Source organism: Rhinopithecus bieti, unplaced genomic scaffold, assembly GCF_001698545.2.
Source record: "Rhinopithecus bieti isolate Rb0 unplaced genomic scaffold, ASM169854v2 scaffold_22040, whole genome shotgun sequence".
Classification (NCBI taxonomy): domain Eukaryota; kingdom Metazoa; phylum Chordata; class Mammalia; order Primates; family Cercopithecidae; genus Rhinopithecus; species Rhinopithecus bieti.
In genome coordinates, this window is record NW_016811527.1 from 2,728,526 (window position 1) to 2,742,898 (window position 14,373).

General features: G+C 37.0%; 1 protein-coding gene across 1 annotated transcript in view; it reads right to left on the bottom strand.

Moving 5' to 3' along the window:
• Positions 1 to 14,373, bottom strand: part of VAV3 (vav guanine nucleotide exchange factor 3) — a 140,735-nt gene that overhangs the window by 41,396 nt on the left and 84,966 nt on the right. Inside the window, exon 6 of the mRNA XM_017893971.1 lies at positions 3,084 to 3,149. Within this exon, the coding sequence (XP_017749460.1) occupies positions 3,084 to 3,149 (66 nt within the window). The remainder of the gene's footprint in view (positions 1 to 3,083; positions 3,150 to 14,373) is intronic.

Below are 14,373 nucleotides of genomic sequence, written 5' to 3' on the forward strand. Positions count from 1 at the left end.
ATAATTTCATTAAGCAGTAACATTTTAAGTAGCTACTTACTAATATAAAACAACCATATTTAGTAGTCCTGCTTACAATTAGAAGTTACCCTACAACTCTGTCATCTTAAAATATCTGAACATATTTCTCCTTCTAGCCACTTCTTGGGTCAGCAAATATCATTCCATAGGATTCTACAGGCTGACTTAATTAGTATCTACCATTGGCAATGTTGTATATACAGCGAGGGACTTGCATTTGCTTTTTCACTCCTTTGTTCATTCATTCAACAGTAATTTATTAAATACCTATTTTGTGCCAGACTATCCCTAAAATAAAATTTCAAATGCTCATTTTTCGGCCTTATTCAAGAGGATGTAAACAGAAAACAGTACATGGTATATTCAATGCTTAATATTCTTGATTGGATGTCTTTAGGTTCCCAAACTTCTTAATGTTAGAATGTATAATATCCTGCCACCTGCCTACATATATACATCACTCCTTTACAGATAGGAAGCCTGAATCTTGTTCTTACAAAGTCCAAAAACTAGATGACAATCATTTTAGCTTATCTAATTAAATGAGAGTGATATCAAATTTCAATAATCTTTCAAGACTGTAATGTAATATAAGACAAAAATATGTAACATTATAGATCAGTGGAACAGAATAGAGAGCCCAGAAAAAATGCCACACACCTACAACCATCTGATCTTTGACAAAGCTGACAAAAACAAGCAATGGGGATAGGAGTCCCTATTCAGTAATGGGAGAAACAAAATTATGTCCTTTGCAGCAACATGGATTGAGCTGCAGGCCATTATCATATGTGAACTAACACAGGAAAGGAAAAGCAAATAACACGTTTTCACTTATAAGTGGGAGCTACACATTTGATAAATGGTGCTGGGATAATTGGCTAGCCATGTGCAGGAGACTGAAACTGAACCCCTTCCTTATATGATACAGAAAAATCAGCTCGAGATGGGTTGAAGACATAAATGTAAATCATAAAGCTATAAAACCCATGGAGGATAACCTAGGAAATACCATTCTTGACATAGGACCTAGCAAAAATTTCATGACTAAGATGCCAAAAGCAATTGCAACAAAAACAAAAATTGACAAATGGGACCTAATTAAACTAAAGGGCTTCTGCACAGCAAAAGAAACTATCAAGAGAGTAAACAGACAACGTACAGAGTGGGAGAAAATATCTGTAAACTATGCATCTGACAAAGGTCTAATATCCAGCATCTATAAAAAATGTAAATAAATTAACAAGCCAAAAAACAGCTCCATTAAAAAGTGGGCAAATGACATGAACAGACACTTTTGGAAAGCATACATACATACATACGGCCAACAAGCATTTGAAAAAACACTCAATTTTACTAATCATTAAAGAAATGCAAATTGAAACCACAATGAGATACCACATCACATCAGTAAGAATGGCTTTTATTAAAAGTAAAAAAATAACAGATGCCGACAAGGTTGCAGAGAAAAGGGAATGCTTATACACTGCTGGTGGGAATGTAAATTAATTCAGCCTTTGTGGAAGCAATGTGGCAATTTCTCAAGGAACTTAAAACAGGATTGCCATTTGACCCAGCAATCCCATTATTGGGTATATACCCAAAGACATATAAATTGCTCTACAAATAAAGGTATGCACGCGTATGTTCATCCCAGCAATATTCACAAACATGGAATCAATCTAAATGCTCATATGTTCATATGTTTCTGGATAAAGAAAATATGGTACATATATACCATGGAATACTACACAGCCATAAAAAGAAACAAGATCATGCCCTTTGCAGCAGGATGGGTGGAGCTGGAGGCCATTATCGTAAGTAAACTAACACAGGAAAGGAAACACAAGTAACACATGTTTTCACTTATAAGTGAAAGCTAAAATTGAGTATACATGGACATGAGAAGGGAACAACAAATTCCAGGGGCCTCCTTGAGGGTGGAAGGTGGGAGAAGGGTGAGGATCTAAACACTACTTACCAGGTACTATGCTTAGAAACTGAGTGACACAATAATCTGTACACCAAACCCCTATGACATGCAATTTACCCAAATAATAAACCTGCACATGTACCCCTAAACCTACAATAAAAGTTTAAAAAATGTGATATTAGATCACAGAACCACAGAGTAACAGACGCTTTTCTATTCTCTTTGTTTTTGAAAATAATTAAGCTTGAATGAGTGGAGTAAATTATCCTATAGTGCACATTCTAGAGCCAAGGATAGCAGATTCTCATGATTCTAACATTAAAAAGAATGTCCAGTTTGGAAATTCGGTAACCACTGAAACACAGCAAGCAAGATAGTTTAAGGAGAGTTTTTCCCCCTCAGGCAATCATCTCTATCATATTAGTAAAGAAATTTCATTTACTTTGGAGTCAATAACTTAAAAAATTGTGTGGAAAACGTCACCCATATTACCAAATTGTGGTATTAAAATCATGTTACCCTAAACAGAAATTTATCAGTATCATAACACACCAAGGAGTACATTTTAGGTTACATTCACCCATAATATTAATTTAGCAAATGTTCATTTATTCTCCTTTTATCTGTGTTTTATATTTTCAGAAAATCCCATTATGACGTTATATAAAAAGTAATGACACACTATAGAAAATATATGTAGACCTTTGGCTGAAAAATTTGTGGACTTTTCATTTTTTAGCAAGCTTTCAAAGATATCAGCTGAAGCATAATATCGCCCTGTAACCCGAGTGACTGGAGGCAGACCATACCATTCTCAGTTCAGTGGGAAAGGGGAAACTTGTACAATGCATCTAATTTGTGGCTGTGGTTTATTTCTTCTAAAACCTTTTAGACAACTTAGTTTTATAAATTCTGCTAAGTAAAATTTGCCTCTTCTATATATTTTCTTAATATTTAAAAACATATTCTGACAATAGAACCACAGTGATGTTGAAAATAATGATTCTTCCAGAAAACAGTAATAAAATTAATAATTGACCTGGCCAGCATCCTTTGTAGATTTTTGCACAATTAATCACAGCATCAAAAACAAAATGAAGCAAGAGAAAATTAAGATACTAATACTTACACATGGGCAAGGCTTGACTGCATCACTTGGAAAAAATCCAACCTCTCCAGATGCTAAATTTCTGCCCTAAGAGAAAAAAATGCCAGTGTTGAAAACAAATTTACCACAAATGATAACCCCATGATACCCCATACATAGCACTGTTACTTAGGATCCTTAGAATTCCTTATGTGTTATATCTAGTCCTGAGCATTAACTTACTGTGGTTCAGAAAAGGAAGTAAAAGCAGAGATAGTTTTCCTGGTTGTTCAACTTTACATGTGGTTTCAAGTTATGATCATAAAATAATTCAAGTTTATTTTTCAATCTACCCTTCAATTTTGTTAGCTTTGTATCTCTCAATCCTGTAGAACACTGGACACCAACGTTTTCGGCCCCAGGGATGTGGGGTGAGGTGGGGTGGGTGCTGGGGGCGTGGCAGGTGGCTTCGGGAGGAAACTGTTCCACTTCAGGCATTAGACTCTCATAAAGGGAGTGCAACCTAGATCCCTCATATGCGCAGTTCACAGTCAAATCTGCACTCCTATGAGAATCTAATGCCGCCACTGATTTGACAGGAGGTGGAACTTGGGTAGTAATGCTTGCTCATTGGCAGCTCACCTCCTGCTGTGTGGCCCAGTTCCTAACAGGCCATGGTCCGTGGCCCGGGGGTTGAGGATCCCTATGATAGAGAGATAACAGCAGTTTCTATCTTTCACCTTTATATTCGTTGGCATAAGCAGATCATATGAATTTGGTGAAGGCATATAATTAATTATGAATTCCATATAAATGGATACTATTGGTCTAACAGAAAACATGAGAATGTCTATCTAGCAAGATGAGATTTCAAGATGTGAAAATAGAAAACAATGTAATGTAAATTTTGGATGATTTTCAAATTTAAAAAGAAATAGGATACTTATTAACAGAAGAAGACCATAAGATTTTGGAGAATAGGACTCTATTAGGTTGGTGCAAAACTAATTGTGGTTTTTGTCATTAAATTGCAAAAATACCAATACTTATTGAATCCTTAATATGTGCTAGACACTGCTCTGAGAGTTTTATTTAATCCTTGCTATGATCTTTATGGTAGATCCAATTACTATCCTCACATTACAGATGAGGAAAATGAGACACAGAGAAGGTAAATAATCTGTCCATGGTCACAGAGCTAACAAGTACAGAGCCATAAATCAAACTCAGATGTTCTAATTTCAGGGCTCTGCACTGCCTCTCTGTACAAGCATAAGAGAGACTCATGAAGAAGGACAGTGGGACTTAAATATAAAAAGTAGTTAGGAAACAATTTGACAGTGATAGCTGAATTCTATCATTGGTGATGGCATTTCTTTAAAGGTGTTGTATGTTTTAGAAGACTTAAACTTGCACCAATGTGGAATATGGCTCCTAGATGAGTCTCACTTTTGGATTTGTGAATATCACAAGGAAACTGATACCATGGTAAGGAAAGGGATTGGAGGGAGAGAAACACATGCTGAAGACACTATATAACTGAGTCTGCTGAACTGGCCAGTGGATTAGATATGGGAAGAGAAGATGATCTGTTTCTGAGTTAAAGACTGGGAAAAGAATGAAGAATGGAGGTAAGAGATGACTAGAGAATCCATCCAAACAACACAGACTTAGATGACTTAGAGCGGAATCTGGAAATTGGAGCAAGGCTGCATCACTTGGAAAAAATGTAGAGAGAAGACAGAAGACAGAATTTACAGAAATTAGTGAAATAACAAGGCAGAAAGAAACGATCAGGAGAGAGAGGAATCAGAGACCTGGGAGGGATGGCAGCAGGAGAGAGAGGAATCAGGACCTGGGAGGGAGCAGCAGGATGAGAGAGGGAATCAGAGACCTGGGAGGGTGGCAGCAGGAGAGAGAGGAATCAGAGGACCTGGGAGCAATGGCAGCAGGAGAGAGAGAATCAGAGACCTGGGAGTGGTGGCAGCAGGAGAGAGAGGAATCAGAGACCTGGAGGGTGGCAGCAGGAGAGAGAGGGAATCAGAGACCTGGGAGGGTGGCACAAGGATGAGAGAGGAATCAGAGGACCTTCGGAGGGATGCAGAGGAGAGAGAGGAATCAGAGACCTGGGAGGATGCAGCAGGAGAGAGAGGAATCAAGAGACCTGGGAGGGATGGCAGCAGGACGAGAGAGGAATCAGAGAACCTGGGAGCGGATGGCATGCAGGAGGAGAGAGACATCAGAGACCTGGGAGCGGTGGCAGCAGGAGAGAGAGGAATCAGAGACCTGGGAGCGGTGGCAGCAGTAACTACAAGGTTGGAAGAACTGTTTCTTTCATTCAGCTGTGTTTATCAAGTGCTCTATAATGGTTTATTTTCAGCATGGCAGTAAGATACAAATAAATAAATATGGTATTTGGGACTATACCACTAGCCAGATCTTTATACATAAATGCACTGCAATGCTACCTGAGTGCAAAATATGAGTGTGTGGTGGGAACCATACACTGATTAAGCTCAGAAGAGAAAAGAATAAGAATGCTTTAAAAAATAAGACCTTTGAGAGTACACAAAGCAAAGAAGTCTATTTTGCAGAGGAAAGTCCAAAGAGAGAGCTCTGAAATGGTCTTTCTAAAGTACATTTGAAGGTGTATCAACAAATTGGAAAATTATGGCTATTATAAAAATAGTAAACTGCCAACTTCCACTCTTCTTCAGAACAACAACAAAAGACTTTATTCTATAGAATGCAGAGTACAGGAGAATAAGTGATATTTTGTGACAGGGTATGTTGGCCAATGCAATACTATCTATTTTCTCAGAGCAAACCTGATGCAGAGCCCTTCATGTAAATTGATACCTTCATTCTGTTCCTCCTCCAAAACTCAGTTCGCACATTACCTACTCTATCATCTCTTCCCCAAGGAGCAGATCCCAGATTGAATCCCATGCCTATTCTCCCACTGCACCTTTCCATACTCTTGGTGATACATAAAGTAGCAGTGCTTTGGTAGTATTCACTTCTAGTAGTATATGTAATTATTGTTCAACATGGTCTTCTCTATTAATAGACTGTGAGTTCCTGACATAAGGGACAATCTCTCCGTCATTTTTGTATAAGAAGATGTCAGACACAGAGTAGGCCCTTAACAAATGTTTCTAAGGGGAGATATAACTCAATCTGATAGTTCCCTGTCGCTGAGGAGCATGGTCCTAAATTCCTCCTCATTAAAAAGAATAAAATACAGCCATGTGCCACATGATGCCATTTCAGTCAATGACTAACCTTATAATGATGGTGGTCCCATAAAATTATAATACCATATTTTTACTGTACTTTTTCTATGTTTAGATACACAAATGTTATAACTGCCTACAATATTCAGTGAAGTAATATGCTATACAGGTTTGTAGCCTAGCAGCAAGAGGCTATACATGTAGCTTAGCTGTGTAGTAGGCTACACTATCTAGGTTGGTATAAGTACATTCCATAACACTTGCACAATGATGCATTTATTGTATGTATCACTGTCATTAAGTAACCCATGACTATATGTCACATTTTTTTTCACACAGACAAGCACTGAAAAGGATTAAGCTGCCTGTTTCTATAGGAAAATATTCATACAGTGACATTCTTTGACTTGTCCCTGACATGTTCTATAAGGACAGTGTTGGGGAGTGCAATGTCACAAAGCAGAGAAAAGAGGATGAGAACCCAAAGAATAAAAGAGTGGGAAAAAGAGATGAATTTTTTAGCTGGTGAAGGTGTATGGACTGGCATAGTTGTTTCTTTCTTTCTTCCTTTGTAGAAACAGGTGTTCCACACAAAAGACATAAATGGGAAGTGGAATCATACTAGACGGTAGAGGAAGAGACCGTGGTTATATAAGAAATGCTCTAAAACTAGATGAACATATAATTTTCCATTCAAATCAGGACCTTTTGAGAGTAAACAGGTAGTGACTAATAACTATGCCAGAGCAAACGGTATAAACTGAACTGTTCTGGGTAAACAAGTACACATGGTCATCATATCAAAACTCAATTTTGTTCTTTTTCATCTCATTTAAAGGACACTCTTGGAGGTCCTTCAGGAGGGAAAAAATTTCACTAAACAGGCTGCCAATGTCATTCTGAATTGTTTTTTTCTTTAATAAAATGCCCTAGGAGTTCAGGATCATTTCTTAAATGGTCATAGGCATTCCTTAGATGACAGAGAGATGAGAGATAATTTAACCTATTTTAATATATGAATAAAGTTACAATTACTGACTAATTCCTAGTCTCATCACTTTTAGCTATAATATATGCTATATTCAGTAATGTCTACTTATTAAAAAGATAGCTATCCTACAACATTTGGAGGGTTCAAAACAAAGTAGTGTGTAGGAGGGGTTTCTTCAGTTTCTTGGTGGATGTGTGTGGGATGTTGGTATGGTAATTCATTAATACTAATGGATGGAACAGCTGTCAATCCCCTACGCATGGATGAAATTGCAGACTGTAACTATGAAATAGACCAACTTCAAATGCAATGGTTTAGTGCACTTTATGCGATGATATGAGGTTTTTACTAATCTTAGTGAGAGACATGCAACTGAATTTCCTTCTTCTTTACATTACTGTGTGGGCATTTTATTCTGGGTCAGATAATCAGCTTGTCATCCCTTTTATGAGTATTACAAATGCCAAAGATAGGGAATCATCTTTCAGTTATCCTCCTGCCTTGTATTTGTTCTGTAAGTCCCTTAACATCTTCAAGGTCAACTTGAAAACATTCCTCTCTCATACTTACGTGTCATCTGATATACCATACGGTGCTATCTTTATATGCATTTATTCTGCAGGGCATCTCTGTACTATGTGATGAGACTTCTGTAAATCTAACAGTACAGGCTGGGTCATTCTTATGAAAATACATTCTTTGGAAAGCACCTGAGAAAATAGCTGATGGGTAGTATATGGGGAGAAAAAATCCACCTTTATAATTTTCATTCAATCACCTAGAGCAGACATAAAGCCAAATCATATTAAATTATAATTCATAAAATAATGCCTTTTCCTGAAAACTTTTTTTTTTTCCTGTAGAAAATGTATCAAACTAAAATTATTGACAACTTCCTCTGACATTCCTGAACATCACAAACATAAAGGCATACTCAGGCACTTATTTATTTCTAACTGACCTTAGGTTTTAACTATTCTTCATTTTTCTTCAATAAGAATCCACACTGAATCATAATGAATTAAAACTACTTCAGGTTTGCTGGTAGAAATGATATTCACAATCTACCTGTACAGAGAAATACATTAAGGTATGCCAGGATGCTAGAGCTAAAACCTCGTTTTTAAACCCACAGAAAAGGAAGGCTTAAAATGACAAAGCATATCTTCTGAAAATCTTAATCGTAAGTTGCTTGGCTCCTAACTCTGTAAAAAGGAGAAAGAATTGCTTTGAGAAAAATACAGTGTCTCTTCCCTGTGCCTCATTTATCCCCTTAATACTACCTGGATTGGAGCTTTAATGCACTCCTGGAATAGTACTGAACAATTTGAAACAGATGTGGAAAGCTGAATGTAAAAGGGACAGATTAATGGATATTTATGAATGATTGGAAATTCTCCCAAGTTACAATGCTCTAAACACCCTCAATGTATGCATGACGGTGCTGTGGAGATTACTAAGCAATTTATCACACATGGGTAATGGCCAGAGCAACTGTCACCCTGCCCAGTCACTTCCCGCTGTCAGAAATATACAGGTTGAATGTTTGGGGAAAGAAGATGTACAGCAGGGCCATGAATTATAGGAATATAGGTGAATACACTGTACACACAAATTAGTTCATTGATTGGATGGGCAGATGGAAGGAAAGAAGGATGGACGGAAAGATGAACACACAGTTTTTGGAATTATTCTGATAATGTTTGTGAGGACAAGCAATAAAAGAAAAAAACCAGCAAAGAGCAGGTGATCAGGAAAAGACCCAGTCAGAAACTGGCCATTGGTAAGGAGAGATTTTTAATCACAGCTGCAGCCATATTGTAACCATCATCAGTTACATATACATAAGGGATAGTTCTTGGAAAACACAGAAAGGCAGTATCATAGGATGTGTCATCAGAAGAGCTTGTTCTATTTCTAGCTCTGCTATAAAAAGATGCGCAACCTTTTGCAAGTCTCAGTGGTAAAACAAGGATGATGACAAGATCTGCCACACATGCCTCACCAGGTTATTACAAGGATCAAAGAATTAATATGCATGAAAGTACTTTGCAAATGCTAAATACTTGTTTTATTTTATCCATAATATTGCTTTTTGATTACTGTCAATCAGTTATTTCATTTCTAAGTTTTCCTTTGTTATTTGGCCCATCCATGTGTTATTAAAATAGAAATGTCTAATCCTGTGTATAATCCTACCACTCTCTTCATATTTCAGTAAACTTGCTAAGCTGCAAGGAACATAGACTCTCATATCACTTTCACCTGAACAGGAACTATTATATTCCTGATAGTCCATTCCTTTACTCAAAAGCTTTCTTGGCAGTACACATATTCTTTCATTGTTAATTGCCTCCTACATGGTGAGTAAGATATACATTTTCTACCAGTAAACACCTTGAAAACTTGCCAAGCATAACTGCATATGGTTATATGATGGCCACTACCATTAATTCCAAAATACTCATGCACACATACAAAACCATAAGCTATGCATTTTTGTTATTTCTTAGTCAAAAGCGGATATGATCCTTAACTTTTGTCCAACGTATAAACAGTGAAAGTTCATGTTCAAAAGACAATATAAAATATCCATATCTCTGGCATAGTTCTCTTGTAAAGTGACTGTCATTGGCTTAGAATTCTGAATAAGTCTAAGAAACTTGTACCTTGGTCCAGGATCTCTGAAATTAAAGGTACCTTCAATTTGTATGGGTTTATAATTGCATCGAGTCATCAAAACATATGACAAAGGCTTCAATTATAGTTGATGGTTTTTCCAATTCACACAAAATTGTGTTTACTACATCTCTGAAATTTTGGCAGATGGAAGTGTCAAAAACCCTTAAAAATTAAAAGTTGTGAAATGTATACTGAGAAAAAAAAGAACCCACTAAAAGCCATAAGCTGTACATCTACACTTATTAGATTTGAGATGAATACAACACTGGAACGAGACTTTACCAAGTGTTTTCCTGTTATTCAAAATGTATTTGGTGAGGTCCCTGTATAAGACGGGCAGCAAGAAAGGGAATCCTCTGATTATGGGTGTTTGAATGCTTTTTCTCCAAAGTCTCACTGGGTGGGATGTACATGATACAATCCTAAATTACAGTCTTATGACTGTGTATGTGTGTGTGTGTGTGTGTATGTATGTGTGTGAAGTAAACAAGATAATACCTTTAATGATACAAAAAAAAAAATTCGGGCAAGCAAAAACCAGTCTACATGTAGGTAAGTCAAAACCCACATTGTTACTCAATACAAAATCTGGAAAGAACCAGGTTCTACCACATCTTGGTGAGAAGCCATATAACCCAAAACCAATCCAGGCTTAACAAAGGTCCAAAGAAATTTGCTTTTCTAATACTGGCAGACAACAAATGAATGTTTTTCTATCCTTGGCAATTTTAATCATAACTAATCACAAAAGAAAATATTCTGAGTCATAGCACCATACACACTAAATGCTCATGGCAGCATATTTTAAATAATGTTATTTTCTACTAAGAGCAAAAGTAGCGCTTTAAAGAAAAGTTTACTGATTTCCTAATATGCACAAGGCACTGTGTTACATACTAAGGAATTAAAAATGAATAGACATGGACAGGATCTTCAAGGATCTCATTCAGACAATGTCATTTCCTTAAATTCACTTTAGCTTTGGTTCTTTCCACAGATTTCTGTGGTATTTTTGATGAGAAAAAAACCTGTGAGGTGACAATTTGATACGACTAGGGAATTGAGAGCCTAGGTTTTATTTTTGGCCTTCTGATCTTGAGTAGGTCATTCAACCCTTCTTGGCTTCATTATCCTCACCTGTGAAACAGAGCGCATGACCTAAGGATTTCCAATGTCTCGGCTACCACCAATGTTCTTTGCTTATATAAGCACTTTTGCAGTGCCCCCACAGTACTCCACTCAGTCATGGTTGGTCAAAAAATATTTGACCCACAAATTCTTAATTAGGGACAATGTGTGCCAGTAATTTAATCTGTTTTTTTTTTTTTTTTTTCTTTTGGGATGGTATCTCACTCTGCTGCCCAGGCTGGAGTGCAATGGCGTGATCTCTGCACACTGCAACCTCTGCCTCCCAGGCTCAAGCGATTCTCCTGCCTCAGTCTCCCAAGTAGCTGGGATTACAGGCACACACCACCATGCCCGGCTAATCTTTGTATTTTTAGTAGAGACAGGGTTTCACCATGTTGGCCAGGCTGGTTTCAAACTCCTGACCTCAAATCATCCACTCGCCCCAGCCTCCCAAAGTGTTGGGATTATAGGCATGAGCCACCGTGCCAGGCCAGTAATTTAATCTGATAGCATTTATTTACAGAAGACAAGGACATTTCAGCTTCTTAATGACATTCATTTTAACTCAGTGTGAAGCGGTCTATTTTCCAAAGCACATAAAGGTTGGTTTGTTAGAAACTGCATTCATTAATTCATTCTTCAGGAATTCAAATTATCATGAATAATTAAAATTCAATATATGTTATAATTTGATAAATTATTTGGCCACAATTCTTAGGCGCATGTGCATGTGCATACTCTACTGAAACCACTTGCGGTGCCAAATCAATAATCATGTCAGATGGAATTCCAAATTCATGGCCCACTGAAAGTATTCTGTGATTGACACAAACTTTTAGTAATTATGGCAGAATGTAGCTTATATAGTAATAAAATAATGGAAGAAAAAGGACCACAACAGAATTTCTCAGAACTTTCTCCCATAATGTTACTCCTTTACCCTCCAGAACAAAAGAGATAATACTTCATTGTCTGAACTTCTACTTAGATGGCAGTGTCCTCATCTAAGTACATTATAACCTACATTGCACTATACCAAGTATTGGAAAAATACAAGAACTGTTAACCAAAAACATCCATCTTGAGAATTAACAATGAGGACCTCACCCACTTTGTCAGGAGGCCTGCCAATTCCCATAATACAGTCTGTACACTTGGAAACATTCCTGCAAACTCAGTTTATGATCTATTTAATCAAAGCCAGTTGACAATCACCCAGGGAAAATGTTTCTTACAGGCCTTTACTAATGCCTATTATCTTCTATAATCATCTCTCCCAAGGACTCCCTTGTTCTAGTGTAGTCACACACTGCCTTTTTCTCCTTTCCTGTAATTAGGGACTCTGATTTAACTCAGTATTTACAGGCAAATACCTGTCAAAATCAAGGTCTCATGATTACAGGACATACTAATGCCAACTGCGCCTCTACACTTTCACATAGCTTTTTATCCCCATGGCCACAATTTCAATTCTGCCTTGGCTTCTACTGATTTTACACAAGGGATGGGGCTAATACATCAGTGGTGAGAGGCAGTTTAGAAGAAAAGCCAAGATGAACAGTGGGACAGCGGGAAAACAAGCTCCAACGCTGTATTAAAAGGATCATTGCCATGATAAAATCTAAGTTTGAGACATTATGAAGAAACGCCCTTGGATAGGAATCTGAAGGGGAAAAACACTTACCAGTTCCCAGAGATGTTTACTCTCTGGTTTATAACCCAAAGCAATGAGTCTTTTGGTGTCCGGAATCAGTTTTCTTAACAAAGGAGATCTGATTCTTTCTTGCATTTCTGTAATGTTCTTATTTGCCTCTGACTATGATGCATACTAACACTTGAATTTTGGATCAGAAGGAAAATACACAGCTTTCGAAAATTCTACTGGAGCTAATATTGTTGTGTGGTCCAGAAAGGATTAGAAGTCTCCTTTCAATGTAGGGCAAAGGAAAAGAATCCTTTGAAGTGACTGACTTCTGAAGCTTCAGGGAGAGGTGCTGGAGGAAAGATCTACTAACTCCACTCAGGTGCACCTCCCTTCTCCAGGCTCAGAGGGTTTCTGGATTGTGCGTTATTGCACAGATCACTTACATTCTCAGTCACATTCCCTAGGCAACGTTTGTTTTCTGTAAACCACTATCTCTCTCTTTCCTTCCCCATCTCCATCACTCTCTGTGAGGTATCTTGGGTCTTCCTCAATCAAACCTGCTCAGAGAAAAGGGCTCATGATTTTTACCCTGATGATTATTGAAATCAGTCAATCTCTTCAGAATTGATCATTTGCATTTTTATGTCTAATTATGAAGTAAAAGTTTTATCTCTGATTAAAGAAATTTCAAAAACTGAGTAAGAGAATTGGGAAGGCAGAATAGTCTTCCATGAGACCATATGTGCCAGTGAGACTCTTCACATTAAATATGAGGAAGAGGAAACTTAAAAACAAAACCAGAATCAAAAAATACCTGATTATCATTTTCCATTTCTGGAAAATAAAGCATATCTTTCAAAATCATTAATCATTACACCCAAATACACTTTTTTCTCCTTTTCAATCTCTTTTCAACTTTACTTCCTATGAGTCTCACAACACTCCATGAGTCATTTAAGAATTAAAATCTCATTTTATAGATGAGAAATTTGAGGAAACAATGTTAAGTAATTTTAAAATTATTCTGAGAGAAAAAAGACACATTTAAATCTGACAAGATGAATAAATACTTTAATGGTCTTTCAAATGACACCATAAAGTATAATTTAATAAGCAACTCATTTTAAAACTTGTAAATAACACCTTATGGAGATCACAACTCTGAATAGACTTATTCATTCCACACCTATGGACTGAATGCCTATTTCATTCTAGGAACTGACATAAAGTAATGAAAGTCATAGCTCTTATATTTCTGGAGTGCTCTAACCAGGTAGGAAGAAGGATAAAAAGACCCTTAGGACACAGTATAATGGGTGTTATGATAGAAACCCTTTCAGTTCTGAGAAGACCTCAGAAAAGGTGACCCAGTATTGTGCCTTGATGGTAAAGAAGGATTTAGCTGACAGAATGGGGGCGAAAGGGAAAATTCAGGAAGAGGGTAACATATACATCAATGGTTGGAGCTTTGAGAAAACAGGTCTCCTGTGAAAAAGATCCCCCTAATCAGCCCTTCATTTTTTTTATTCAGCTTAAAATGAAGAAAAAAATACCTGTAAAAAAAGAGAGTCACTCAGACTGTTTGAAGACCAAATACAGCAGTCCCGTGGCAGGTAAAAAATCTTTTTTTTTATTATTTTATTTTATTTT